Here is a 26,280-nt window from a genome sequence, read left to right on the forward strand (position 1 = left end):
CAATTGTCAATGAATTATTTCTCAAGGAAATGTCAAATATAAAAAAGTGGGCTAAGTCCTATTCAAACTATCATTTCTGCTAGGATTATGCATGATTAATTCTAGACTCTAAGTCTAACTGATTCTTATAGGCTTACAAAGATGTGATAGCTGCATTGCATAGATTAATTTTCATTGGCCTTTGTTTCTCTCTTTCTCAATGGAGCCTCACCTAACATATTCAATGATAATTATTCTACTATATGTCACCTAAATCAACTGTTTTTCATTTTATGTTTTCACTGTTTGCCCTAGAAAGAATTCTAGCCAGGGGGCATGTTTTACGAATGATAAATGATTGACACCTGTCAATGGGATCCTAAGTTAATAGAACTCTATCATACATAAAATTTCATTGAGAAAAAAAAAAAAAACAACTTCTCTTATATAGCCATCTTCTACAGTTTAAATTTCCAAAATATTAAGATTTAACCATAAAATAGCCATTAAAGGGTAGTTTGGCTGGTGAAGTTATAAAACCTCTCAAAGAATCTTAAAAGAATTTGAGATCGAAATTTACTGTGAGACTAATCACTAAACTTAGAATTTACTTTTTCGATATAATTAATCGGTTTTAAAATAATAGACCAACTTAGATGGGGTTCTTCATTATAAAAAAAAAGAAAAATCATAAAATAACATAGTTTAACATTATTTTACTTGATAACAAAAATACCCAAATAGTTTAGTACAATCTAGTATAATCTAACATGCTTTAATTAGATTGTTAAATTATATTGTTACATGTTTCATTAAAAATATAATTGGTAAGACTTGGATTTTACAGTTAGATTTGTTCTACAAATAAAATCTTGAAAAAAGATTATTGACTTAAAAGAAATTTTCCAAAATAAATATGATCAATAATTTATGTCAGGAAAGGGCAATAGTATAAGAGAAAATTGCTCAAGTTGTGTTATGAAAGTGAAAAATGACCAATAATTTGCTTTTGACATATGCATCAAGGGTTTAATTAAAATTGAAGACAAATGAATAAATATATTAAAAAAAAAACAACTAATCAATAAAGTGAAGTGTGATTCAAATAATTTTGGGTACTTTATAGCTTATAAAATTAGTAAATTAAATTCTCTAAGGTTATGATGTCAAAATCAACCAACTCTTCATTCTTTCTTATTATATTCATAGAAAAGAGCTAGCGTTTCATGGACGACTACCCCAAAGTGGCCAAATTTTCAGGTTCACATCAGAAAACTAATTAGGGTTTGGTGTTATGCAAAAATAAAGACGCTTTATATTGACATTGGGAACTTTCTCTATACTTTTTAAAAGAGAATTATAATTATTTTGGTTAATTAATCTTAATTAATATGTTTGCGCATGTATTGTTTTCTTAATAAGCATACTCAAGTTAAAGCAATTGATCAATTCATAAATCAATTAAGGGTTTTCATCATTTTGGCTAAATAAAATAATTATAGAATTAACATTAATCATCAATATATTATGTATTTTCTCAAAGTAAAATAATATTGAAGGGATCCTAGGTATGCTACTTTAACAGACTATTCATCTTAGTAATTATCATTTATTTTTTTTGCATTGATAATTTGGTAATATTATTAAATAGGTGGACTCACTAAGCATTAATTATAAACATTATTTTTTATTGAGATGTACACTTAGCCAGTGATTGATTATAGACATATAAACATATAACTTGGTAGTGTAATATTATACGTATCTATTTTAAATATATAAATAAGTATATATTTATATATATTATTATATAATTGAATATTATTTTATATTTAATTTAAAATTATCTAATTATATAATAATATATATCAAATATATATTTATTTATGTATTTAAAATAAATATGTATAATTTTATTAAATTTGATTATGTAATATGTTAAAACAACTGACCCCACTACTAAATAATATCAACCTTTGATGCTCCTTCAGTCCTACATTATTTCTCCAATCTCCATGATAGCCCATGTTCTTAGATGATTGAGCATAGTTTCTCGAGATCTACATTTGTAAAGTACAAGCATCATAAGAAAATTTTATTTGTCCCTCTCTACTTCACAAAGCTTATTTCTCCGGGGATATAAAATCTTGAGAAAAATCTTGAATGTATACAATCATCTATAATCTATGTATTTTAAGTATATGTCGTAATGTTTTTGTACTTGAGCTTTTTTGAGTCGATGGACATTTGAGTTTATAGTTCATTTCCGAATTCTCTCAACTCTGGAAACTTTGTCAGCAATCAATGCAGCGCCTAACACAGATTCATTGATGTAATGCGTATTTCTACAAGTAAATTACATATATAATCAAATTATATAAATTTATTTATAAAATCTAATGTGGTATCATTTGATTAAATGATTTTAAAATAAAAAAATAAGTAAATAATTATATCATTTAATCACAAATTGTTACTTCAATTTGTATAAATAAAGTAAGAATTGATTATACATATAATTTTATTCTTTTGCCCCGACATAGATGTAGTGGCGTTTGAAACTTGGATCAACTTATTTCCCACAGAACGGTCCCAGCATGTAACAGCATAAAAACCCTAACTGTATATATCTCACTTTTTATATACTCCGGTAAAATACTAGGAGAATTTGAAACCGGGAGTCAGCATAAATCTGATTTGCTTTAAGCAGGATAAGGATATAAAGGGCATTTTTATGAAGATACTGCAAATCCTCCCTGTGAGTTTAAGCCTTAAATAAATCACATCCATTGTAGATCGATAAATAATTCTTTAACTCAAAAAAGCATATTATATTTTAAGCCAAAAGACTTATTCCCACTAAAGGTTATTCTTTTCTCAAGTTTTTATCATTTATCTTTCAAAAACTCATATACCCATTCATAAGCGGTTAAAATTAATTAAATCTATTAGTTTTAAAATTTTATATCATTTCCTCCCTTAAATTTTAAAAACTAACAATTTTCATTCATGTCAAGTTTTAAAAAGTAGTATTCCCTCCCTAGAGTTTCCATTTTTTTAGAGACATTTTTTTTTTGCGACAGCGATCTTCAAGTGATGTATCTTCCTTTTTGACACTATCGACAAAGAATCTTCCCGATGTCGTTGATAAAGAAATTGTCAGAGAACGAAGATGGTTCATCTTCATCTCTAGATAATGACAAGGTCTTCGTTCTCTGATGATTTCTTCATCGACAGCGTTAGGAAGACTCTTCGTCGATAGCGTTAGAAGGAGAGACAATCCGAAAAGGAAGATATATCACCTAAAGATCACCTAAGAAGTCAACCATCGCCGAAAAAAGCCTCTAAAAAAATGAAAACCCTATGGGAAAAATTTTGCTTTTTCAAACTTAGTCTGAGAAAAAATTATTAATTTTTAGGATTTATAGGAGAAATGAAATAAATTTTTATTTTATTTTTAATATTACTAGTTAAATAATAATTTTATTCTCAAAACTAACGGACAGATAGATATATGAGTTTTGGGATGATAAAGGGTAGAAACTTGGGCAAAGAGTTAACTTTGGGTGGGAAGAAGTTCTTTGGCCTATATTTTATTGGATAATATTATTTCTGAATAAATATAAAAATGTTAGAGGTAGCTTTAAATATTAATATAATTGAAAGGAAGTTTAACAGGATGGATCAATCAATTAGAACAAGTAATATAAAGAGACAAGAATAGGAAGACAAAAGAAAATTGAAAAAACTTCAATGGGACATATGCAAGAAAAAGAGGTACACATTGTTCCCTCATAAGTTTCAATCAAAATATTTTTTTCCTAACATATTTTAAAATGATATTGTATGCAGTACGATTGAAACATTAGGGTTGTACAACTGTAAATTTGTTTTCACATCTTATATAGTTTGTTGGCTTTATTTTTTTTATAATTTATTTTTTAGACTATTTAATTAGCTACTTTCATTGTAATATATTGTTGTATTTCATTATAAATATCAATGTGATTTTTTCCCATACTAATATGAATTTTCCTGCAAGCAAAATCTTGTATAGTATCTGAGTTAGATTGAATTTTTTTTTTGGTTCTCTTTTTTGTTTTTTTAAGTCATTTTATTTCTTACTCTCTTTACACCATGTCCACAAAAGAACCTGTAATTGAAATTTCTTCAACTTCTGTTCCTCTAACGTCATCAAATCTCTCATGAAACCGTTCTTCATTCTTTGGTTTTAACGTAAAATTTATGTTGAAGAAACTTTGACCTATACCAATTATCTTGTCCTTGGTCATGCGGATGACACTTCTCTTTGTCCACAAAATACCTTAACAAATGACAATGGAGAATATGTTTCTAATCTTTCGTACTTCTTATGGATCAAAATTGATAACCTTGTTATTTCATAAATCCAAGGTATTCTTTCAACTGAAATTTTGCGACATTTTCTTAAACCATATCAAACAATGACAATCAAAGAAGCTTGGCTAGAACAAAAGGGGTCATCAACACAATAAAGGATCATTCTTGGTAATTGTAAAGTGGTTGGGGTGATTATACGGTTGTCAACAAATTATTAAACATTTTAATGTGACACTCCCAAAAAAAATCTCATATTAGAAAAGTATAGGAAATATGTTGGATATATATGTGTATCTCATATTGTTTGAGGATATTAAGAGAATATTAATTAAACAGCATATAAACTATTAAGTTATCAACATACGCTTTGAGTTACAAAACTCAAAAACAAAATAATAATGAATTATATATCAAAAATGGACAGTATCCTAATAATAGGTTGAACTATTTGGATCGAGATGTTCCAAATGGTTATTAGAGTAACTTCACATGTCCCTTTGAGAAATGGTCAAGAAAACCTCAATAAGGACACTGACATTTTTAGACAAATTTTATACTAGTAAAACACAATCTCTTAGTAATGTTAAGAGAAAATTGGTTAAATAGTATGCGAACTCTTAAACTATCAAGACGTGTTTTAGGTGGTAAAGCCCAAATATAATGCATATCTTGTTAGCTTTGTCCTTTTAAAATTTGTGAGTTTTACAACACTCACAAGAATGATCTTTTGCTTTTGCAACTAAAAAGCAAGTTTTACAATACTCTCAAGAATGATATTTCCATTAATGCATACCTTAAAAAATTGAAAACTATTTTAATTTTATTGGGCATACCGATCAATAAAGTCGATCATGTCTTTTAGGCTATTGAAAATTTACCTCTAGAAAACAATAGTGTTGTCGTTGATATTAATGCCCAAAATCTTTTAAAATCTTTTGTTGATGTCTGTACTTAATTACACCCTAATGAGATTTGTCGTAAACAAAATCGTCATTTACCTATAGACACTTCTAGTACACTTATTGTTAATCAACATTTGACACAAAATAAATAATGAAATTCACACCTAAAAATTTTTCTAAAGCACGTCCATCCTTTCCTTTTGATAAGATCGGTCATGGATGTCGACATTATCATTAACAAAATTTCAATAATCATAATTTCCAATCTGGTCAAGGATCTCATACTAGTCATGACTTTCATTTTGAGCGTAGTTTCTCTTCTTCTTATAACTCATTAATACCAGATGAATTAGGTCTTAAACCAAACTTTTTAACAAATTTTTCTCCCTCGTTCTAACTTGTACAACATCAAAATTGTTATGAAAATTTGCTTATACAATTGTAAATCATATATATATATATATATATATATATATATATATATATATATATATATATAGATATATATTCATTGTAATCTACTATTGTCTTACATTATAAATATCAGTATGATTTATTCCCACACTAAGGTAGGTTTTCAGCCAAGCTTAATCTTATAAAAACTTAGTAATCGGTCGTAACAATGTATTTATATGGCATGATTTCAATACATTACGATATAAATCGAATCTTAAAACTTTACATCATTTATTTCTGGGAATAGAAACATTTGGTTTAGTAAGTCTTACTATATAAAGACCTAGTAACTGTAACACAGTAGTATAAAATTCCATAGATTGAGCACATGGCATTTATTACCATATCACTGACATTTCACCTCTCTTTCTTTTATATTCTCACACTTGATCCCACAAAAACGAGAAGTTTTCTCCTTCCAATTCCATAATCTTCATTATCATTATGGATCAACCTCTAAAATTAGACCCAACTCTCTCTCAATCTTCCTCAACCATCATCTCAGTAGACAATAATCCAAAGCAACAACAAGAAAATCCTCAAGAAGATCATATTTTGTTGGATCTGAGCCTTGCAAACAAGAATTCCGATGAAGGGTCCAATCCAGAGCTCAACCTCATCGATTGTTTTAAGTCTAGTAATTCATCATCTCAAGATTCATTAGACGAAAATACTGCTACAACTACAACTACTACTCTTCAAGGTAATAATAATGAAACCGAGCCTCGAGTTTTTTCATGCAACTATTGTCAAAGAAAATTCTATAGCTCACAGGCGCTCGGTGGCCACCAGAATGCCCATAAACGAGAGCGAACTCTCGCGAAAAGAGGCCAAAGATCGATCAGCAGTTCAGCTTCTTTCTCTTTTCCTCAGTCTAGTTCTCAACTAAACAGATACCCCAGTATGGCGTCTCTTCCTTTGCATGGTTCTTTCAACCGATCACTTGGAATTCAGGTTCACTCCATGATTCACAAGCCATCTTTTGTGTCTTCTCCGATCGCTTCTTCGAACGTTTACAGCCAAAATAGGTGGCCTAGGCAAGCCGCGATTGAGCAGCAGCCAGCAATTGGGAGGCTTAATTCACAAGAGAATAATTTCCAAGTGGGCGGATCATCTTCTAGTAATGTAGCTGCAAGATTTGAAGGTGTTAAAAAATTTTCTGAAGGAAATATTGGAGGAATTTGGTGGGATTTTGTTTGCCCTTTTAAGACAAAAAAAGATGAATTGCAAAAACTGGACTTGTCCCTCAAGCTCTGAGAAGGTTTTTTTTTTTTCCATTATTTCTTTTGTTATTTTCTTTATTTTTCAGTGTAGATGGATAATTTTTTTTTTTGTGGGTTTTTTAGTTGAGCCTTTTGTAAATGCTTTCTGGCAATAGAAGATTAATTTTGAGAGGTTTTCTTAATAAAATTCTTAAGTTGGAATGGCTTGAATTCTGTATAAGTTTGGTGTTGATCAAGTTTGAATGCTTATCATTCTTTTACTAACTTCAGCATATTCTTAGGCCAAAAGTAAATGTTATAGCAGTAAAAGATGCCTCTCTTTCCTCATTTTGTTGGCAATTTCCCATTACTTTTAGGCTTTTCAAGATTGGTTTCACACTTCAAACCAATAAAATAAAGTTAGGCAAATTTGCATCTATCTTCAATTGATGCTATACACTCATCATATTGCAATTCAAATTTCAATACATAAATAAGGAAATGGGAGATGAAGAACTGAAACAGTTTGAAGCTTTGTATTAATGGTTGATGAATTGATATTAATTTGCATGCTTAATTGTTTAGAGATGGTCCACAAGCAGAAATTTGACTGTTTGTGGCTGTCAATACATAGTGTTATGTACTTAAACATTACAAGGTCCACTTACTGTATATGAAATCAGATGGTTGTGATTGTCTCCATGACACCCACTTGCAGTTGAATAAATTGACCAGCTCTATTGAATTTGATGGTTCTTGTCCCGAGCAGTAGCTTGAGTGACAAAGGGAATGAGTTATATTATGTGAATATAATTTTTTACACATAATTTAAATAAACAAATTATATATCATTATATGATTGAGTATTATTTTATTTTTAATTCAAAATCATTTAATCACATAATAATACATTATTTATATATAAATTATATATATACACATAATTTTATTAAAATAGAATTATAATTCTAAGTATGAAAATAATGATTCAAATTCTCTCCAACGATATTTCCAGATTAAATACTTACTTGTTGTAGTATTCATAGGTTAGTTACTCAAGATAGGTGCAAATTTTTATTAGGATAGATATAAATTTTTTAACTTTTTATTAAGTAATACTATTAAAAAAGAATTAATGCATTGACCCATAAGATTTAATTACATAATACAAATATTTATCAGATTTAAAAAAAAAAACATAAATCTCTCAACAAAAATGTTTTTTTTTTTAAACATTTCAATAACCTAGAAGGGACAAAAGAAACATCTCCTTTCTTTAATAATCTCTAATTTCTAGTAATCCTCTTAGTAAAATTTAAAACTAGAAGAAATTGTGACCATCAATCAAAGAAAAATGAAACAATAAAATCTTGTTAAGATTTTCAGGAAATTTCTTGTATTTTCTATGTAGATAAATAATCAATAAACTGAAATCAAAAGAGGATTTAAAAAATAATAAATGATAGAAGGTGGTGGGGGGGCATGAAAGAAAGAGGTAGGTGTGGCTTGGTGATGCTAAAGTAAGGAAGACAGATAAATTAAATTAAAGACTAAATGGGTCTTTTTGCTATGCTATCAACATCATTATATTTTTGTGATTATAATAAGAAGAGTAAATCTTGATTTCTCACCTAAGAGATCCCCTTGATTGGGTCCAAATCAAACTGATGTAATACAAATCACATTGTATTAATAAAATACAAACTTGATTTTCCTAGAATCAAGATGTTAAAAGTAACAGAAATCTTGCAATTATGACACTTACTTATCATTCAAATCTCACATTAACATGAGATGAGATGAGATGTGATCGGGGCATGAGGGTGGGGCTACAAAGGTTGAATTTAGAAGAACAATTCATCTGGGCTTCTGCCACGTGTCAAGATTAAGTTGGGTTGTCAATTTTCTTAGTGTTGGACTGGCTTTATCCTTGAAGAATTAATGGGAATAAACAATTGGGAAAACATTTGATTTTGCCACTGGGTTAAGAAACACTTGAAAAGCAATAGGTGGAAAACGATAAAGGAGACATGTGGAGCTATCATTTTGCTCAGTTTAGGTGGAATTTTAAGCCCAAAAACTGGCCTTCTCCTTCAAGTTCTTATCATAATTAAACAAGGGTTTGCTTGTGTCATCTTTTAATTATTAATTAAGATTTTAAATCTACTAATACCTCTTCAAAGAGACGTATACAAATACATTTTCAATCAATCATATTCTTTATATTAGTGTTTGCTTGTGTCATCTTTTAATTATTAATTAAGATTTATGCACATTTTAAATATATTAATAAATATATTCTCATATATATTATTACGTAATTGAATATTATTTTCTATACACATTTATATATTTAAAATAAATTTGTATAATTTTATTGATTTCTTATATGAGCAATATTATATGTTTCTATTTTGAAAATATAAATTGATATATATTTATATAAATTATTATCTGATTAAATGTTATTCTATCAATAATTTAAATCATATCATTACATAATAATATATATAAATATACACTTATTTATATATTTAAAATAATGTAGATAATTTATTTTTCTTATATCTATCACTGACTCATGTGAAAACATATGTGTACATGCATCCCATCTCTCTCATTTTAAAGAGGCCAATAAGACTTCACTAATCTCAGAGAATACCTCCAAATGCTGATTTAAATTAATATTAGGGAGGTGTCTCATCAGTGTTGATCAAGAGCCGGTTTCATGAAAGCAAAGACAAATCATGCCGCCTACTTCACACGTCTGCGTTTACACTGACATTGCGTTTAATATTTGTCTAGATTCTACACTTTAACTACAAGGATAGGCTCCGGAGTTTAATAAACACGACAGGACGAACGATTTTTTCATGCACATCAAGACAAATGAAGGAATTCAAGAGTCTTTAGGCCAAAAAAAATTATTTTAGAGTCAGTGATTATTGATCCAAAGTTTAGAAAACACTTTTTCACCCGTTGGTTACATCTAAAGTTTATTGTTATTTAATATTTTTTATTTAATAAAGTTGGTTTGTGTCTTTAAATTATATTTGTTTCATATTAGTTTAAGTATTTGGTTTAAAGTCTTATAACTCTAATTTAAATCGTGTTTGATTGATATTAAAATCTCTTAATTCTAATTTGATTTAAACTATGTTTGAGTATACAACCTAAAATTATGTAAATTATATAACAAGACGTGTCATATCAAAACATAATCTAATTAAAGTTTAGATTTAGAGATTCATTCGTATCATATTTGCCAATTCTTTGATACACCCACACTAGCAACCAGACATGTTGGATAAATCTCATTGTCTTCAATTTTGTGATTCATTTCACACCACCACACAAAAAAAAAATAAAAGGAAACAATATTTTCCCTTTCCTTTTCTTATTCATTCGTTCATTATTTTCTACTCTCTGAATGTTTTAATGTCTCAAAATTTCCCTAAATTACCATCCAATCTTTGACCTCCTGTTTAATGATTTCATTTTTCTTCTTAGATTATAGCTTCAGTTCTTGCATTCATCAAAATGCAAGTTTGAGTAAGGGTAAACAAAATTCCTGAACTAGAATCGGACCTGTTGAGTAACGAATTTCGATTTGGTGTAGGAATCGAAACTAACTTACCTTGGGTAGGTTCCAACTCCAATTTTATGGAAACCGCAGATTCTAATTCCAGTTGCAACTCCAAATCCTTAGGAACCAGAACCAAAGGAAGGATCTCAAATGAATGTCCAATCTTTTAGCTTGTGTTATGGAATGTATCCAATTTCTCTTGCAGCGCAACTTAAGAACTTTTAAATGGTTTACTCGTCTTCAAAGTCGTGGAAATGGCAGCCTTTTTTCACTAATTACAGAAAACTACAGCCCTTGACATCACCAGCACAACATTTAAGAAATTAGGTGGATGCTTATATGAAGTTCAAAGTATAAAAAGTTTATCAGAAAATGTAAACTAATGTGTACACATAAACAATCTTTTTAAATTTCTAGATTATGAAGCTGGATTGGAATCAATTCCTTCTCTCTAAGACCAACTAAATTTACACTAGAACCTGATGAATGAGAGTGACTTTAAATTCTATGTTTGTGCAGACCAGGCCAACGTTTTATTTTCTTCATCAACAGTTTAATTTCTGTTGAGGTGGATGAATGAATAAATGAGGTTTCCGTGGCCATTACGGAAAGCAAGAAAGAACTGAATCCATAAAAAATACAATACAAATTAAATTGTCAGTTCTAGATAAGAACCGGACCCTATTCAAAATTGAGATGATCAGTTCCAAATAACAATCACCTATAAGAGAGTTTGGTTTCGGTTCCTATTTTCAGAAATCAACTGGTTTCAATTCCGATTCTAGTTCCCTATTTTTAAATAAGATACCCAGAACCACTTACCCTAAGTTTGAAAGCCCTCAATTTTGCTATGAGGATAAGCACTGATGTATTCTTATGAACAAGTTCTTGGGAAGTAAATTCTATTCACAAGTTTAATTACACATTCTATGAAAAATCCTTATATTTGTGGTTTTTTCAACTTTTTTATTTTGTTGAAATATTTAAAATTAAAAAATAGTATTTGATTAGATTGGTCTAGCATAGTAAACGGATTTTAATTGATATCTACTTTTTTTTGGGTATCTTTTGGTAATAGTAATGCTATATTAAGTTATTAACTGATGAGTTTTGAAGCTCCACAAGCTCTCAGGAGACAATGTATTCTAAATCTTCAATAATACCAATGCAAATTTTGATCAAATCACCAAAAATATCAGACTGAGTACTGCAGAAATATATCTACTTCTCAATGTATGATTTGACAGTTTGCATCCATCTAATGAACTCAGATTTCTCCTTATTTCTCATGTATTCATGCAAGAAAATAGCCAGTTGTTCATCTATACCTCTTTCCTCCAAGAATTCATTGAGAGAGTTTTGCAGCTCATCATCCAATTCCCTGTTGACAGCAATACAGAAATCAATAACATTGTTAAAAAAAAAATTACACGTAAGATGCAACTTATAAAAACAGAGAAAACTGATAAAAGGGGATTTTGGAGTTCTCATGGTATTGTTTGGGTTCCTTTTAACTATGCCTAATCAAAAGAGATAGTTAGCACAGGTGATGAACACTACTGATTTGTTTTCAGATAATGTGCAATCACAAATGACTTAAGTCATTCTAAATGATTCATTCAAGTGTATTACTAAGTCTGTCAGTCTTCCAAAATTCAAAGTTTATATCCTTTCTCTCTCTCTAATTTCTTGGTAGCTAAAAAGTATATGCAAAGAAAATAAATATAGATGATCATACTTGAATCCAGGAGCAGCATAAGGCCGACCAGACGTCTTGTTCTTCTCTCGAACAAACAGCTTTGTAATCTCTATGGTATCTGGCCAAGCAGAGCACATTATTTCCAACACCTCACCATCACCCTTGGAGATATTGACAATCAGGGTAACATGAAGCTGAACTTCTTCGCCTGCTACAACACCACCTTTTGAAACAGGAATGGATCCGTCAAACATGGTGACCTCAAGTTTAATATCTTCTTTCTCCCCAAATTTTCTTTTCAACCTTATCCACTGCTCTCCAGATAGCTCATCAACAGTGAATGAATTAAATTTGGTGATAGGCTGCAATTTAATCCAGGTTAAAATCCACAATTGTATCCTGGAAATAATAAAAAAGAAATAGATTCTGTCTGGACAGAAAATTTTGCTAAGGGGGAACCTTATTATCAACTCAGTCATTAAGATATATCAAAGTATTCATATTATGTGTTGCATCTAGCAAAATAAGCTTCTATTAGTGAAGCCATAGAGTTGCCTTTAGCCAAATGTCGGTAACAGCCTAAACTTCCGTGCAAAATACCCATTAACATAATGGGAAAAACAGAGCTTCATTCAGTTTTAAGGTAAGCCAAGGGATACAAAACTAACACAGGATCTAAAGTCTTATGATTTAGGATGTTAATTGTGAGTGGTTGAACTCGCTTGTGCCAAGCCAATATAGCTGACAAGTATCTTTTTCCAATTTCCTTAAAGCCAAAAGCAATAGCACCTCTCCCCATGTTAGATTCAAGGGCCTATAAAACTAGTTTCATTTCTTTTTTCCTTTTTTTTTTTCATTTATGTCAACATATATTCTTTCCTAATATAATTGAGAGAGGCACATTGTCCCTTATACATCATTTTGATTAATAAATAACCTAACCATTAGTAGATTTGCCTCTAGCAAGAAAAAAAGTCATGGATTTTAAGGACCTAAGAGATGAAAAAACAACTAAAGAACATAACATATTTATGCTTGGGGTGGAAAATGAATCAGTCAGAACTATCATTAAAATGAACTGGTCTTATAATCTTGTAACCAGGGAAAAGCAAAATCTAGCATGGGAAGGGATGATTTTTACCTACCCAAAAAAAAAATCTAGCATGGGAAGGGATGGTGATGGGGCAACTAGAATTGGCTCTTTAATGCTTAAATTAGCAATACATACTGAGGAGTGCAAAGGTCGGTCGAATTTGCACTCTTTTCCTCAGTAACTTTTTCCTTTGCAATAGGTAAAATGTCTTTCGCTTATTTCAAAGCATACACCTCATCAATTTTTTATTCATGTATTTCCATTATGCCATCCTAAAAGAAGTTATAACTTATCATTCAATTTACATTATATGCCCTTGCTATTCAAGATTTTTCTATACTTTGTTAAAGTTATTCCCAAACAAATTCAATACACTTTCTAATTGGTTAGAAATCTACTAAACCAATTTTTAATACTAAATCATTTATTTATTACACTTTCTAAAAGAATCGATCCAGGTAACTTCTAGCCAATTACAAAGTATATTTAATTTGCTTGGGAATAGCTCCAACAAAGAATTGAGAGATTTGGGAAAGTAATAGAATAAGGTGTGAATTTTATTATATTTACGGCTTTGGTTAAAATGGCATAATGTAAATAACTAAATTAAAAAAATGATTACATGCATGCTTTGAAATAAGCAAAAGACAATCCATCTATTGCAAGGGAAAAAAGTGACTAAGGAAGAGCGTGCAAATTCAACTAACGTAGCACTCCCACTTAATGGACTTGTTTAAGCAAAGTTTCAACATGTAAAGTGGGTTTAACGTCCAATATGTTCTTGGCTTCATGGTCCCTTCAGGATATTAAAGCATTGCCTTTGAAATGGTTGAATATTTTTAGGGCCATGACCACTGTCAAAGTCATGGGCGAGTCCATGAAATTGGAGGGTTTAATGCTGCGTCAAATGACGTTTATGGTCCTAACTTGCTTAAACAAAAACCTATTTTACACTCTGAAATTTCACTTAAACGAGTCACTTATCTGCATATCATTGACTTAAACACCGGAAAGGTCACACCTTATACACCACCAAGGCCATTTCTAACGCTACATTGTGTGCTTCCGTGGTTACTGATTACAGGGCTAGCTCCCTTTAATGAGAACTATGAACTAAGTCAACTTTCCCTCAAACACATTTCTTCTTCTTTTTTATCAATTGGAAACTAAATTTGCTAAAAAAAAAAATAATCAGTAATTTTTATATATTCGGGTTCTTATAACGTCAGCCAAAACATAGACCATTTCAGACAAATTAATCATCAGCATTCATGTTCAGTCAACCAAAAGCTCTTGTTTCAGTCCCATAATTAAAAAAAAGTTTCATTTTCTGGGCTACACAAACACTTGGACAAAATCTCAGAAAATATAAAAAATAAAAGAAAAATCTCTTCTGCAGATATTTGTTTTCTTTTTACGTAGACCAACCTCACAAAACCAATAAAAAAACATACAAAGCAACATACCTGTTTAGGAGGGCAGTGTTCAAGTTCGTATTGAATCTCGTTAAGGAGAAGTCTCAGAACGTTGCCTTCAAAGGCAGATTTGCGCATTTCTGATACGTAATTTCTTCTTGTGGTTTGAGAGATTGGGTTTAAGTCCGATGTAAAGAGAGCTCTGTTTTGTTTTGAAGTGATAAACAAAACGCAGGTTCTCTTCAGAGATTTCATCAGGCACCCCATTTTGTTTCTCAAGAATTTGGAGATTGTAAGTGGGTTTAGGGGTTTAGGGGTTATGTGCTAACTGCAGGGTTTCCTTTGGTCAAGAAAGAGTAAATTACTTATTCCCACCCAAGGTTCAGTCAAAAAACACTTTTCTACTCTCAAATGGCATGAATAATATTTTTCACCCAAAATCAAACCCTTTTTTTAGAAAAAACTTAGGGTACGTCTGGTTAAGGGATTTTAAGATTACCTTGGTAATCTATCTTTTATTTTTTTATTTGGTTTGTCAGTAATAAAATATTACAGTAATCTTTTATTATCAATGCTGACGTGACAAGTAATATAGGTGGTAATCAAATTACCACTTTCACCTTAGGTATTTAAAGATTACTGGAGTAATCTTGAGTTTATTATAATTATATTATTATTTATTAATTTTTTGAGATAAAAATAAATTTATTTTTAATTAATATGACAAATAATATAAAAAATATTTAAAAATAATCATATTCAAGAACATTTAAGTAAAATAATTTACTAGTAATCTTTTATTACCTTTAACCAAACACAATAATTATTTATATCTATCAAATTTTATCAAATATAGTAATCGTTTATACCTAGTAATCTTCTAAGTAATCTATCTTTAATGTAATCTTTCTATTTTAATAATCAAACATTACCCAAACCAAACGCCCCCTTACTATATAAAGGCTAAACAATAATTTTATCATCATTAATTTAAAAAATAAAAAAACAATCATTTTCAAATCAATCCAAACATTTTAAACATAACAATTTAATCCTTAAAAAAATTTTAAAACTCATAAATCAATTCTTAAGATTTTTCTAAACACTAAAGTATTTTAAAACTATTAAATGACCCTAATAATTGTAATGACTTTTATATTGACAATTTGTTATATTTTTTTAATTGTTTAAGAATATAATATCATTTTTTAAATTATTAGGACAAACTAATATTTAAAAATTATAAAAGGCCCCAAAATTTTTTTAATTTCTAATAATCTCCTAAAATTTTTAAAACAGTCCAAATGTTTTCAAAAATTATGTTTATATCCTCATATATAATTATATGACAAAGACATACATCCTAACAAAATATAATGGGAAATTAACTGAATCCCTGCTAATCTCACAATCTCAATTCTCTATTATTTGTCACATTAATGATAGAAGGGTGAAGGAAGAAGATTCAAGGATAGCTTAACACAAAAAAATTCAAGATAGTTGGAATCATATTGTTTAAGCAATGTATAAAATCAAACTGTGCTTCCAAATTATTGATTGTGATCAAAACTGAAAAAAAAAAAATCTCTTCAATCATAATACGATTTACAAGGAGAAAAAGAAACAACAGTGATTAGCAAAAACCATTGATGCATAAACACATGTATCTACAGATAATATAAATTGTCAATTAAATCACCTATTTGGGTTGCTCATACTAGCTCAAAAATGCCACGCACATAATGGCTAGTTATTTCTTGTTGATCGTGAAGCCTTAATGATTATAAGCTATATTTCAAGAACACAGGGCTTTTCTTATCTCTTAGAATCTTCAGAAAGCCCTCCATTTTTGGTCTTGCTCATCTGATCCTGATAGGGAGCATCATTAGTGGGGTGTCGATTCACCAGGTTTCTGTTTACCCAGGTGGTCTTTTTCCACTGGTTTGTTTGATTCTGGTCTGGTTTGTTGGTCACCTAGTTCGCTCTTTGTGTGCTGTTCCTTCTCAGCACCATCTTTCAGGTCTTTTGAAATGCTATCACTTGACTGTTTCTTTGATTCAACCACAATTTCTTTTACAGCCTCCTCTAGTTTACCTAGTCTTCTTTTCACTTCCAATAGCTCTGGATTTGATTTTGCTTTTTCTTCAGCCTCCTTTAATTCCAACTCCTTTGCTTTCTCTTCTTCCTCTCGCTTCTTCTTTTCCTCTTGTTCTTTTTTCTGCTCCAGTTCCTACGGTGATTTTTGACAATATAAAACGAAATCATCAAGCAGAAAGTGCAAAGAATAGAATATAAATCAACACTCAGAGAATTATTTAAATAAAGAAGTACAAATATCACATGAGAAACGTTGTCTTACTGCTTCCATCCTTCTCATTTCATAGCGAGCATATTGAGCCACCAGATATACAGCTGTCAGAGGGAAAACACCACCTTAGATAGCAAACCAAACCAAGAAAGATTCTAAGTACGAAATACTAGTAAATAAAGATACCCAATGAAGGCATGCAGGCAAAGAAGAGTTGTACCAGATGGAAATCAATCCTGACACAATATAAGGCATGTAAGCATAAATTTTAACTGAAACAACACACATTCAAGTAGATACGATCATCATGTCAACAATGAACATATACCTAGAGATATATTTCAAACATGTTCATTGATTACTGATCACTATATAAATAGAACAACGAGTAACATTTCAACTTTTGTGCCGAACACATCTGACCTATATATGTTTGCAACAAGAAGATCCCACATAGAAAAAACGCAAAGCAGGTCCAAATTTCCTAGTTCAACTTCAATCTGCTGAAACCAATCCCTTAATCCAATTCTCAATTCTAGAAGACTAATGTTATTCATCCGAGCGGTATCCTAAATATATATGTGGCTCACCTAACATTATCGTATAAATAAGGAATTAATGTGACAATTGTTATATAACGATGCATACAATGATACATAACTATACAGTTTGCATACTACTTAGGGTGTGTAAAGTACCCACATCAAAGACACTATTTTTACAACAAAAGAAACTTTGCCAAATTTTTGTTGATTAGATACATATTAAACAACAAAACACATCAACAAAAGCATGTGTGATTGTTGAATCAGCAAGTAAAGATCAAAACAGAAGGGCTGCAGTATATCAACATGTCAAAAATTACATAGAACAACATGTTCGACAAAATGCCCAGCAGAAACCAGCCAAGAATCAGCACAATATTAGGAGATTAAAAGTAACTAAACAAATGAAAACCCAACAAAAGCATCAAAAGAATAAGTATAAAACCGCATCAAATACCCGAATTTCCTTTTCTTGGGAGGTTCAGTGAAAAGCATTTTAGCGGCAGTCATGAAATCTAGATTCTCAAGTTGTTTGTAGGCGTCCTGGTAACGGCTTAAATTTGATTCAATCTTTTCAGCATTGTTATGCTTTGTGGTGTCGCTGCAAAAGGGTTTGGTCTGTGTGAGCCTGAATCGGATTCGGACCCAGCGAGTGGCTCTGGCGCGAAACATGGTTTTTCAATTTTGGCTCCACCTCTTTGATTCACGTGATGTTTGTAAATGGAGAAAATACTGAGATTTGCACAAGTGCCCTTCAAATTATATAGGGTGGTTGAAAAATAACTATTACTTTGAGGGGTTTTCAATAATTCATCTCTTACCATTAGACACGTCAATTGAGTCAGATCGAATGGAGGCCCGGCCCGAAACACGAAAAAAAGCTCGGACATGACAAAACCCGGTCTGATACTGTAGAGTGTCAGGTTGGGCCCATGAGCCTATTTGGTCGAGCCTTGGGTTTTAATATTAAACCCATGGGTTGGCCCGGCATGACACTGTTTATAATATAAAATTTTTTTTTTCTGGCGCAAGCATATCCTGCCGTAAGTAGGGCTGGATTCGAGCCGAGTCAGCTCGAGCTCGAGCTCTGCTCGGCTCGGTTCGAGCCCGAAATGAGCCGGGCTCTGCTCAGCTCGATCGAGCCCGAGTTGGCTCGGGTTGGCTCGGTATATTTTTTTAAAAATTTTTTATACAAAACGACGTCATTTTGATCCCCATATATACACAAAATGGTGTCGTTTTGATATGAAAAATGAGCCTTTACCGAGCTGAATCGAAAACGAGCCGAACTCGAATCGAACCGAATCCAGCTCGAGCCGAACTCGAGCCGAGCTCGGCTCGGCTCGAATCCAGCCCTAGCCGCAAGGCAGCATAAGCTGCTTCTGCTGCCTTGCGTTGCTTCTGCCAATGTTGAGTGGAATTAGAAGAAATAAAAATATATATTGATCAAAAAATTGAATGAAAATAAATTGCATTAAAAAGCGAGATCATGATAGCAGATATCTTTTGTTAATATAATTTTAGGCCTGCATTTATTTTTTATATATAATTTATATATTTTATTGAATAATTAAATATTATTTTATTTTTAACTTAAAATAATTCTTTTATCATATATTTAAATTATATTTTTTTAATTGATATATTTTATAATAAATTTATACATATATATTATTGACATAAAATTGATATATTTTTATATAATTAAATAATTTTAAATAAATAATAATAATTAATTATATATATTTTTTTTTTATATGAACGGAAATTATGTTAACCCTCACTTTCTAATTCAATATTATTACAAAGGAATGGGAAATCTTATGAAAATTTGACAATTGAAAAATTGTTTTTCTTTTCTTTTATTTTCAGTGTATAATATTTTATGTAAAAATCACTGATTTCTTACAGGTTATTAAGTTACATAAGTTATCCATTAAACCATAGAATTTTTTTTTCCAGGCCATTAAATATATTAAATTTCAAGTATAAGTCAAGAGGAGAATTAGATTAAGGCCCAACCCGAATAAAGCCCGGCCGGCCCATTTAAATCTCGTTAGTATATGGGCCGGGATTTGGGCCTTTATATTTTAACGGGTCAGCCCGAAGGCCTATTACTGTTTGGGCCTCGAGCCCTGCCCGGCCCATTAACCCAATGGGCCGAGCTGGAGTCGGCCTAGCCCGACCCATTAACATCTCTGCCGTTAAAGTTGTTGCAGAGTTTGAAAAATAAAAAGTTACTGTTTAATTTAAAAATTTTTAATTACATTATGTAAATATAATTTTATTGATAATTATTGAACTGATTTAAATCTTTTCATAAACACTTGTGTGACCGAAAGTAATTGATTTCGTTATTTGGAACAATATAAGATTTTAGAATGATTACAAAATAGTTATGTAAAAATTTAAGGAGGATTTTTTTTTGGTAAATATGCATCTAAATATGGAAATGTGTTCTCTTTGATCACTCAAACACACAAAAATAATTTTGCATAATTATATATTCATTGAAAACATCATCTAAAATACTAATTTTTAAAAATATGTTGTCACAACTTAAATTTGGTGAGCGTGACAAGAGTTTGAATTGATACTATTAATTTGCATGCTAAATGGTAAATGTGTATGATTGTTGATTTCATAAGTATATTTTTTATTGTTGGGATGCTCTGGTTATAAGGTATATGCAATGTAGTCAAAAGTGCATTGAAAATGACTAAGTCATCTTTAGATAAACTGGTGAGAAATTAGAATTGTTTTCTTAATAAGTCTAAAGTAAGATAAAACTAATAACTCTAAATTATAATATGGGTGCATATAAGATTGACCCTTGAAATGATAATATAGAAGATGCCATACAAATAGATGGGAAATTTTAGCCTTAGACAATGTTCATTCAAATATGCATAGTTGATGGTAATTTCTAGTGATAGGCATGAACTAGGGAAAAGGACTATTTCCTACCCAAATTTTAGGTCATTCTTAAACTTACACCCACGAGAGATGAAAAACTCTAATTCTTACCTATAACCAAACTGTCATCCAAAATTTCAGTTAGAAATAAAGGTAAAATTGTCATTTTACTTATAAACTTTCAAATTTTAAAATTTTATCATTTTCCCTCTCCAGGTTTTAAAAATTAACACCTCAACCCATCTTCAAAGTAAGAAAAGTTTAGATTTCACCCCTAGGATTTGCTTTCTTCTCCAGCCACCACTGACGGCCAATGCATTCCACAAATCTCTCATCTCCGACTGCAAAGGACCACCATCGTCGTAATATCTGAACGACACGACGAACGACAAAGGACGATGAAGCATTGTCCTTCGTTGTCTGGGTGGTGCAATGAAGAGAGATCTCTTCATCGCACCACCGTCGTCACACTAGGAGAAGGAAGAGGTCGGAGACAATGTCAGAAGATAAAGTTGAAGAATAAGGGTGAAACTGCTATTTTTAAAAGTTCGGGAGGGCTAAGTTTTAAAAAATATGAAAACCCTAGGTTTGAAAGTGAAAATGTTACTTTTCAAAATTTGAAAACTTTAGGTAAAGATGAAATGTTAGTTTTTAAAACCTGAGGGACGATGAATAATAACTTCATAACTTTTTAATATAAACAGTAAAATAATTATTTTACCCCTCTCTTTAACAGAAAAATTAACAGAAGTTTGACTATAAGTGAAAATTAGAGTTTTTTATCTCTCGTAGGTGTAGATTTGAAAATAACCTAAAATTTAGGTGGGATATAATTCTTTTCGATATAGTTCTTTTCCCCGTGAACTATTCTTTTGACATAATTTGAAGTGACATGTATTATAGGCATTGAAATGGGTCCACCAACCCAACCAAAAAGAAATAGCTTGAAAATTTGTGGGCCTCCATGTATCATATAGGTTGACTGCTCCCTTTTTCTCTTGTTGGGCCCAAGTTAGCTTACCAAACACCACCACCACCAAAATTTTAAACTTCAATGTTAATAGTTTTTTTCAAAATTAAAATTCAAAAAATTTGGTCAGTATTTTCCAAAACAAATTTATATATATACACTCACAATTAACCATAGTTAAAAGTCTCAGAGGTTGATTATTTTTGGATTCTAATAAATATTTAAAAAAAATCCTACATAATTATGGGAAAAATCCTTGAAAAAAAATATTAAACAATATATTTAGAAATCTCTCATATTATTTTTTAATTGCTCAAGCTAATTGACAAATTTGATTTATGTATTAAAATTCAATGTTTTTCTTTTTCTAAATGAAAGATAACATTATAATTAATAAAAGTAACACCATTCATATTTATTTATTTATTATTCTAGATTTAATTTAATTACAAAATTTATATTGATATAAGAGTAAGTTGTACAATAAAATGAATTGCATTTTAAATGTGAAAATAAATAAGATTATGTAATTAATTCATCAACAACTCCTACCCATATTTCCCAACTATATAATCATTTTACAAATTTAATAAATTTAAGATTCAAAATTCTATTAATTACACTTTAAGAAATTCTTGACTATCTTTTATTAGTATTTACTTTAAAAAAATAAGCTTACCAATACGTAACCATTAACGAGTTGAACCACATTAAAAAATCTCAATGTATCTAGTTTTCACTACATTTATTTTATCTCTCGCTACAATGGGTATCATGATTAATTAATTGTCTTTATCGTGTTTCTATAACTTATTATTTGCAAGGTTTTAAATTGCCTATATTAGTTGGTGATGAAAATTTTCATTAATGGTTTGAAGCTAAAAAGAGGGCTTTTATTGAATATGTCAGTGTATTGTCAGTCTTTGACACACATCTCCTCTAACGTTTCTCAAAAGGAGATCAAATTTTTGACATTCAAATCTTAAACAGAGATTCTTTTTAGAGTTGTTCATGAAAAAATATCCAAAAAGGCTTTATATAGTTGTATCATCATATATATACCAAGAAAAAATAAGTTTTTTAATGAAATAAAACATAAAAAGGGATTGTAGTATGATGTGAAATGAAAAAAAAAATATTTATAATAGGCAAATTAAATTTATATATAAACATAGGGACAAATAAAATTGAAATATTTAAAGTGGGTAGAGGGAGACAGGGTCAAGTTAATCTTCACCTACAAACATGGAAACCTGCCCTTCAAACCCCAGACCATCAAAATTTAAATCATAATCAAAGTTTATGCTTCCAATAACTCTACTTAAAAATAATATTACCTTTTACATTAAATACTAATTAATCAAAATTGCTTAAAATTTTGTCTTATAATCAAACTTTTTTTTTTTAATTTTTGGACACGGGTTCCTCTCCATTGATATATATATATATATATTTTTTTATAAACATTATATAAATTGCATTCTGTTGTTGTGATAATTGATTTTCCATTAAATGGGTTGTCTTAACCTATAATATGTTATAGTATATTAATAACATATGAAAAAATTTCACATTATAAATTTCAATTTAACCCACCATTTTCAAAAATCACTGGAATGTTTGAGCTTATAATATGTTAATAACACATGAAAATAATGATGATTAAAAAATAAATCATAATTTAGTGATAGATTATAGTTTTTGTTGGGAAGGTATGAGTTGTTGTTAACATATAATAATCAATAAAACTGTATATACTAATTTTTGAATATACAATTAAGTATATAGATAATTTATCATTATATAATTAGTTAATTTTGAATTAAAAATAAATTAATATTCAATTATATGATGATAAATAATCTATACACATAATTATATATTTAAAAAATATGTACACATAATATTACTCTGCAATAATACATTATTAATTGGAAATCCTAAATGATGATGATAATATTCCTTTTCTTATAAAAAGAAAAATCCAAAATAATGCACTGTTAATTGGAAATCCCAAATGATGATGATAATATTCCTCTTCTTATAAAAAGAAAAATCCAACACTAATCACAATAATTTTAATTTAATATCATTTTCACTCACACATCCACTACATAACATTATGACTCAAACCGTTACTTTCCTCCAAACGTTATTTTTCAATACAATAAAATTGTATATATTTATTTTAAGTATATAAATAAGTATATATTTATATTTATCATTATATAAATAAATAAAATAATATTTAATTATGTGATAAGATATATAAATATAAATATTTATTGATGCACTTAAAAGTGTGAACAACTAGCATTACCCTTTTCAAAATTCTAAAAATCCCATTTCTGTTGTTTTCTTCAACTTCAGGTCTTCATTTCAACAACTCTATACTTGTATAACTATCTTGGTCTGAATTAAAAATATCGGTGTGGCACAACCTGCCGCCGGTTGTAACCATTATCAGAAGATTCTCATTCTCTTTATCAGATTTTCCTTCATTTTTATTTGTTTTTATTTAATCACGCTATAATTTCCCACTATTATATTTTCAGCTTTCTTAATCTCTTCTCTGGGTTTAACATGATTTGCTTGATTTGACGTATGTTGAAAAGGACCCCTAGTCTCATTTTTTCTCTTGGCACAAAGTCTTCAGTTTGGTGATATAATTTAACAAACAAGAAAGAAAACTTTTAAAGAACATAATGTTGTGTAGAAAAAACTCAGGTTTTGATGATAGAGGATCAGTGCCAGTGCACTTAAACGTGTATGATTTAACACCATTTAATGTCTATGCATATTGGCTTGGCCTTGGAGTATATCATTCTGGAGTTCAAGGTTTGTATTTTAAGCTCTGTTATGTGAAGAATTTGCTTAATATTTTTTCTGGGTTTTTTAAGGATCTGATTCTGAACTTGCTAGATCGCTTGCTTTTTGTTTTTGGTCAATGTTTTCAGTGTTGTTAGCGTTTCTGTTTTTTTTTTTTTTTTCCTATTGCTTGCGGTGGATCTGGTGGTGCTTGACTGAGTAAACTTCTGAGTAGTGCATTGTGTTTGGTTAATGGGAAAGTGCAGGAAAAGGGAAATGTAGTTCAAGTTTAGAATTTCGGATACTTTCTGTGATGTGGGTTTCTGTTTTACTGAACTTAATTTGATGAAGTTTGAAACTTGGAATGCAGTTCATGGTGTTGAGTATGCATTTGGAGCTCATGAGTATCCGACGACTGGGATTTTTGAGGGAGAGCCGAAACACTCTGATGGATTTACATATAGGAAGACAATTTTGATTGGGAAAACTGATATGAGCCCTTCAGAAGTGAGGGCTGTAATGGAGGATTTGGCAGATGATTATAAGGGAAATGCATATAATTTAATCACAAAGAACTGTAACCATTTCTGCAATGATGCTTGTATTCGACTCACCGGAAATCCAATCCCCAGCTGGGTCAATCGCCTCGCCCGAATCGGTAAGGCCTATTTCATTGCAATTTGATGTTGCTTCTGCAAACATGTTATTTTGTTGGTGAAATGGAGAAAAAAGGTGAGAATTGTTAGGATAAAAGTGCAATGTGGAGCTTTAATTCTTTGAAATTTATGGCTTTTGATGTTTGCGTGGTTCTCATTTTTTTCCAGTTCTGGGTTTGATTTAATTCTGGACTGAGAGTCTAATAACTGTTGTTGTCCAGGGTTTTTCTGTAGTTGTGTTCTTCCAGCGACTCTAAATTCGACTAAATTCCGGCATCATAGAATAGAAGATAAAGCATTTGAAGGGGAGAAGAAGAAATTGACAAGCGAATCAAACAGATTAGCATCTTCGAATTCGTCTTCATCATCTTCGTCGTCTCCTTCCGGGACTCAAGTTCGCGGTAGAAGTAGAACCAGGCGAGCTCTTCCTCCATCTTCCCCTTTGATTTTTGGTTCTTCATCTTCTTCATGTTGAAAATGTTAAATTTTTTTCCCTCAATGAAAGCATAATTTTAATTATTTCTGTAATTCTTTCTTGTGATTGGACGAGGCTAACATTCGCTGAGAAACTTCGGCAGTGGCAGGAATGTTACACATAGTTGTACGATTGAGTGCTTCACTTCATTTTTTTTGTTGTGTCGGCGCAATTTTAAAAGAAATTTGACCTCCATTTTTGTTACCAAACAGATGGGTTGCCAAATTTTGTGGTGTTTCCTTTTGAAGCTTGCATTTTACTGAAGTAATTCAAATTTAAAAAGCACAATTATAATTAATTTGGGTGAAAAGATTGAAGTAGATTGTAAATTAATTTTATTAACTCGTTTAGCGTTGAGCATGAAATTTGCAGTGATTAAATTTTCTTAATATGTTATTTTGGAAATAATTTTTCTTCTTTAATTTTCGATAAACATAAATAAAATTTATTTGAGAAGCATTAATGGAAAGCTTGTCCCAAATAAAATTTTTGTCTGCCGTCTCAAGAAGAATGTGTTGTCCACACCCCAAATCAGCAAAACAATATACCAATAAAATTACGCGAACATTTTGAATATCTATTATTAAATTATTGAATAAATTTAAAATAAAAAGTTTGAAGAAGACAATTCATCTCTCTCTATTAACAAATCAAAAGACACTCATCGACATTTCTTCATCTACTGACATTAAGACAGAGTTGACTAATAGTCAAGAAGGAAAGAGGAGATCACCAGAGACAAAAGTAATGGTTAGAGAGAGAAGAAAAAAACTAGGCGTAGAGAAAAAATAATCACATTTCAAAATTAAAAAAATTTAAACAAAAGTAAAATTATTAATTTTCAAAATATGCAAAAAAAAAATCGATAAAATTATATATATTTTAATATTAATGTTAAAATAACAGTTTTA

The 26,280-nt window shown here is 30.2% G+C and overlaps 4 protein-coding genes across 4 annotated transcripts; 2 read left to right on the forward strand and 2 right to left on the reverse strand.

Moving 5' to 3' along the window:
• The first annotated feature begins 6,018 nt into the window (after positions 1-6,018).
• On the forward strand, positions 6,019-7,129 carry LOC123218511 (zinc finger protein 1-like). The gene has a single exon (XM_044639981.1). The coding sequence runs from the start codon at positions 6,141-6,143 to the stop codon at positions 6,951-6,953; it is 813 nt and encodes a 270-aa protein (XP_044495916.1). The 5' UTR covers positions 6,019-6,140; the 3' UTR covers positions 6,954-7,129.
• A 4,463-nt stretch (positions 7,130-11,592) lies between these two features.
• Positions 11,593-15,022, reverse strand: LOC123219400 (uncharacterized protein At2g39795, mitochondrial-like). Its single transcript, XM_044641345.1, has 3 exons — positions 14,743-15,022; positions 12,223-12,545; positions 11,593-11,865 (listed from the first exon to the last, which is right to left on the reverse strand). The coding sequence occupies exons 1-3, from the start codon at positions 14,956-14,958 to the stop codon at positions 11,706-11,708; spliced, it is 699 nt and encodes a 232-aa protein (XP_044497280.1). The 5' UTR covers positions 14,959-15,022; the 3' UTR covers positions 11,593-11,705.
• Positions 15,023-16,261: 1,239 nt separating this feature from the next.
• LOC123219437 (protein MNN4-like) lies at positions 16,262-18,292 on the reverse strand. Its single transcript, XM_044641413.1, has 4 exons — positions 18,002-18,292; positions 17,186-17,235; positions 17,051-17,103; positions 16,262-16,921 (listed from the first exon to the last, which is right to left on the reverse strand). Exons 1-4 carry the CDS (start codon positions 18,214-18,216, stop codon positions 16,577-16,579), a joined length of 663 nt encoding a protein of 220 aa, XP_044497348.1. The 5' UTR covers positions 18,217-18,292; the 3' UTR covers positions 16,262-16,576.
• A 5,465-nt stretch (positions 18,293-23,757) lies between these two features.
• On the forward strand, positions 23,758-25,578 carry LOC123218579 (deSI-like protein At4g17486). Its single transcript, XM_044640071.1, has 3 exons — positions 23,758-24,268; positions 24,609-24,896; positions 25,116-25,578. Exons 1-3 carry the CDS (start codon positions 24,136-24,138, stop codon positions 25,367-25,369), a joined length of 675 nt encoding a protein of 224 aa, XP_044496006.1. The 5' UTR covers positions 23,758-24,135; the 3' UTR covers positions 25,370-25,578.
• Positions 25,579-26,280: the final 702 nt, after the last annotated feature.

Source organism: Mangifera indica, chromosome 6 (genome assembly GCF_011075055.1).
Source record: "Mangifera indica cultivar Alphonso chromosome 6, CATAS_Mindica_2.1, whole genome shotgun sequence".
NCBI classification, from domain to species: Eukaryota; Viridiplantae; Streptophyta; class Magnoliopsida; order Sapindales; family Anacardiaceae; genus Mangifera; species Mangifera indica.